At 46.4% G+C, this 4092-nt stretch overlaps 1 protein-coding gene across 1 annotated transcript in view; it reads right to left on the bottom strand.

Moving 5' to 3' along the window:
* Positions 1 to 3272: 3272 nt before the first annotated feature.
* LOC111524121 (HEAT repeat-containing protein 3-like) overlaps positions 3273 to 4092 on the bottom strand; it is a gene marked incomplete at its 5' end in the record, with an annotated part of 1721 nt that continues 901 nt past the window's right edge. Inside the window, one exon of the mRNA XM_026448804.1 lies at positions 3273 to 3708. Coding sequence (XP_026304589.1) covers positions 3519 to 3708 — 190 coding nt within the window. The remainder of the gene's footprint in view (positions 3709 to 4092) is intronic.

Here is a 4092-nt window from a genome sequence, read left to right as displayed (position 1 = left end):
ATCATGGCCCTCAGGATACATAAAAGCATTCTTAACCTAGCAGCATGTCACATTCCTGAATCTTAAAAAAAAAAAAAGATGATGTCAAGAATAGACATGAAATGGGAATTTATTTAAAATCAAAGTGCTCAGTTATATTTTCCCACAATTCAGAAACATTCCATTATTTCTCCAGGACTCAGCTTGGGATGGTTTTCCTGTGATCTTTGCAGTTAATAAATGTGCTGGCTTCAGTGACCACAGATAACCAGCAGAACCAGGAGAAACATACCTAGGTGCTTTCACTATAGCACAGGCACACAGGGAGTTTGTGTCAAGTGAAATAAACTTTGCATGCTGCCTGGGGATGGGACCTGGGATACCTGGACCAGACTCTCACTGAGAAATGGCCCAGAGCTGAGGGATGGCAGCTTGTGGAACTAGGGCTGCCAGGGTTACCTAGAGCTTAGGCAGTGCTTGGAAGCAGTGAGAGACTTGGGGTCCTGCTCACCTGGGACTCTGGCTGTGGTCTCCCTGCCTGGGTCTGCCCCTTGCCTCTACCCAGGGGAACTGGTGGGGGTGGGCATGAGCAACAGCAGCCCTCTCACTCCCACCCCACAGGACATCTTGCTGGGCTGATGAGAGCCAGAATGCTTGCAAAAGTGGGGGAAAGTTCCCTCCCCGTTTATCATCCAGATCTCTTCCAGGTTTAGAAGGAGGTTGGGAGACACATACAAAGCTACAGCCATCATCTGGTCTGCTCACGCTGACGAGCTGCCTCTGTACTCCAGTGCTTGTCCCGTCCTGCCTTGGAATGGGAATGGGACTAGCACTGCCCATATCCTGACTATATCCTGTCCTGGGCATAGCTGGGCACAGCTTTCATGGGATCACTCCAGCCAATGAATGCACAGCCAGGGAGTACTTGAAAGCTACACCTGTTAACTGATCAATGTTGAAAGGGCGGCAGAGACAGCTCAGTAACCATATATGTGTTTCTGAACATTTAATTACTTAATTTTTAAAGATTAATTTAGAACTTGAAAAACATGTACCATTAAACACACAGCACCTCTTAGGAACTTGATGGAATGTGAAACAGATGTCTAAAGAACTGGGGACCAACATTTGAATGGATGTTGACACAAAAACTTGTATTAGTAAAAAGTGACTCTCTTTTGATCTTTTTTCTTTTTGAAACGGAGTTTCACTCTTGTTGCCCAGGCTGGAGTGCATTGGTGCAATCTTGGCTCACCGCAACCTCCGCCTTTAGGGTTCAAGCGATTCTCTTGCCTCAGCCTCCCGAGTGGCTGGGATTACAGGCGCCTGCCACCACGCCCGGCTAATTTTTGTATTTTTAGTAGAGACGAGGTTTCGCCATGTTGGCCAGGCTAGTCTTGAACTCCCGACCTCAGGTGATCCACCCGCCTTGGCCTCCCAAAGTGCTGGGATTAGAGGCGTGAGCCACCACACCTGGCCTGATCTTTTAAGAGTTCAGTTCTTGGACTTAATGTTGTGTCTAAAAAGGAGGATAAAATATATGAACAATACACTGCATGTAACACAATGGAATTATCTTATTTGTCAGCGTAGAAAGCAAATATCTTCACGTTTACCCCCCGAAAGACACCTGGAACCTCAGCAGCTGAGAGAGAGGGGCAGATTCCCACCTCCCAGGCTACCCTCGCTCCAGCAATGGATGCTGGGTGGAGTAATGTGGAGAGTTTTCCTTTAGTATAGAAAACACCACTTGTGGCCGGGCGCGGTGGCTCAAGCCTGTAATCCCAGCACTTTGGGAGGCCGAGACGGGCGGATCACGAGGTCAGGAGATCGATCACGAGGTCAGGAGATCGACACCATCCTGGCTAACATGGTGAAACCCCGTCTCTACTAAAAAAATACAAAAAAAAAAACTAGCCAGGCGAGGTGGCGGGCGCCTATAGTCCCAGCTACCCGGGAGGCTGAGGCAGGAGAATGGCGTGAACCCGGGAGGCGGAGCTTGCAGTGAGCTGAGATCCGGCCACTGCCCGCCAGCCTGGGCGACAGAGCAAGACTCCGTCTCAAAAAAAAAAAAAAGAAAACAACACTTGTTCTTCTCTCTCAGTCTCTGTTGTTTTTGTTTGTTTGGTTTGAGCTCCTATAGTTTAATGTAGTCAAGTTAAGTAAGATTTTACTATGAGGAACTATGAAAATCTGTTAGAAGAATATGCATTGGACTTTGTACAGCTATTTTTTTTTTCCTCCAAGTGAAACCTACAGCTAGGTCATTTAAAAGATTATTTAACTCCTGTATCTCTATAGATCTCTGTGTGCATATGAAATTAATCCATATCAGAGACCTGTAACTTAGAGATTCAGCTCCTATCATACAAATATGTTTGAAGAAAGATATATATTAGATGATGGCAAGGTGTAGAATTGTGTGGACGGTATTCTACCATTTGCCTTACACACACGCATGCATGCCCACATACACATGCTCTCTTACATATGGAGAATCTCTGGAAGGATACACAAGTAACTGGTGTAACTGTAACTTGACTCTGAGAGAGGAACTGGGTGTGGAAGAAAGGAGGGAGGCTTCCAGTTTCTGTCCTCTAATAAACTTTTGAATTCTGTACTACATACATAATCAAATTTAAATGCTTGTAACTGGGAAGAAAATAATAGAAAATTACCCAATTATTATTATTATTATTTTTTTTTTTTGAGGCGGAGTGTCGCTCTGTCGCTGGGGCTGGAGTGCAGTAGCCGGATCTCAGCTCACTGCAAGCTCCGCCTCCCGGATTTACGCCATTCTCCTGCCTCAGCCTCCCGAGTAGCTGGGACTGCAGGCGCCCGCCACCTCGCCCGGCTAGTTTTTATATTTTTAGTAGACACAAGGTTTCACCGTGTTAGCCAGGATGGTCTCGATCTCCTGACCTCGTGATCCGCCCGTCTCAGCCTCCCGAAGTGCTGGGATTACAGGCTTGAGCCACCGCGCCCGGCCCCAATTATTATTATTATTATTTGGAGATGGAGTTTTGCTCTTGTTGCCCAGGCTGGAGTGCAGTGGCACGACCTCAGATCACTGCAATCCCCGCCTCCTGGGTTCAAGCCATTCTCCCGCCTCAGCCTCCCGAGTAGCTGGGATTACAGGCATCCGCCACTACGCCCAGCTACATTTTTGTATTTTAGTAGAGGGGTTTCATCATGTTGGCCAGGCTGGTCTCCAACTCCTGACCTCAGGTGATCCTCCCGCCTCAGCCTCCCAAAGTGCTGGGACTACAGGCATGAGCCACCGTGCCTGGCCAAGAATTACCCAAATACCTTAATGAGGCCTTTATGATATTTATGATTCAGTCTTGATTGGCCTGATAAAACTGGACGCAAACAATTTTAATAAAAAAGAAAACTATAAGCCCAGGAGCTGCTTGCATACCTCGTTTTGACTCTGTACCCCTGGGCAACTACAAATATGTGATTCCTGTGTCTGGGAAAGGTTTCTGCAGATTGAATGACAAACAATATACATTTACAAAATCCAAGTTCCTGCCCCTTCAAAATTCTGTTCCGTCTGCGTAGTCTTTCACAATAAAGTGTAAATATTTACCTGGTTGAGGAAAAAGCAGCTGTGACAGATGCTGTGCAAGCGTCTGAAGGGCTGTGGCTCCACCCAGGTGCTCCACATCCAGGAGGGACACAAGACTCTGGAGACAGAAGAGGGCTCTGCACTGAATAATGTTCATTCTGGAAAGGAAGTGAAACAGTGCTGTCTGTTTTTCCAGAAGTTGCCCATCAGAATTTAGTATTAACTTTTAGTCTAAGCTTCAGGTTCTGACTGGAAATATCTATAAATACAAGGGTATCTATGGCAGTTAGCAAAGAATCACAAGGTGAACTATTTTTTGTGTTTTCTAAAATGTATTATCATTTTTCAGATAGGGTCTTGCTCTATTGCCCAGGCTGGAGTTTAGTGGTGTGATTACAGCTCGCTGCAGCCTCAACCTCCTGAGCACAAGTGATCCTCCTGCCTCAGCCTCCTAAGGAGCAGGATTACATGTACACGCAACCACACCTGGCTAAGTTTTTTATTTTTTGTAGATAGGGGTCTTGCTATGTTGCCCAGGCTGG

Source organism: Piliocolobus tephrosceles, unplaced genomic scaffold (genome assembly GCF_002776525.5).
Source record: "Piliocolobus tephrosceles isolate RC106 unplaced genomic scaffold, ASM277652v3 unscaffolded_461, whole genome shotgun sequence".
NCBI classification, from domain to species: Eukaryota; Metazoa; Chordata; class Mammalia; order Primates; family Cercopithecidae; genus Piliocolobus; species Piliocolobus tephrosceles.
This window is presented reverse-complemented; position numbering and strand designations above follow the sequence as displayed.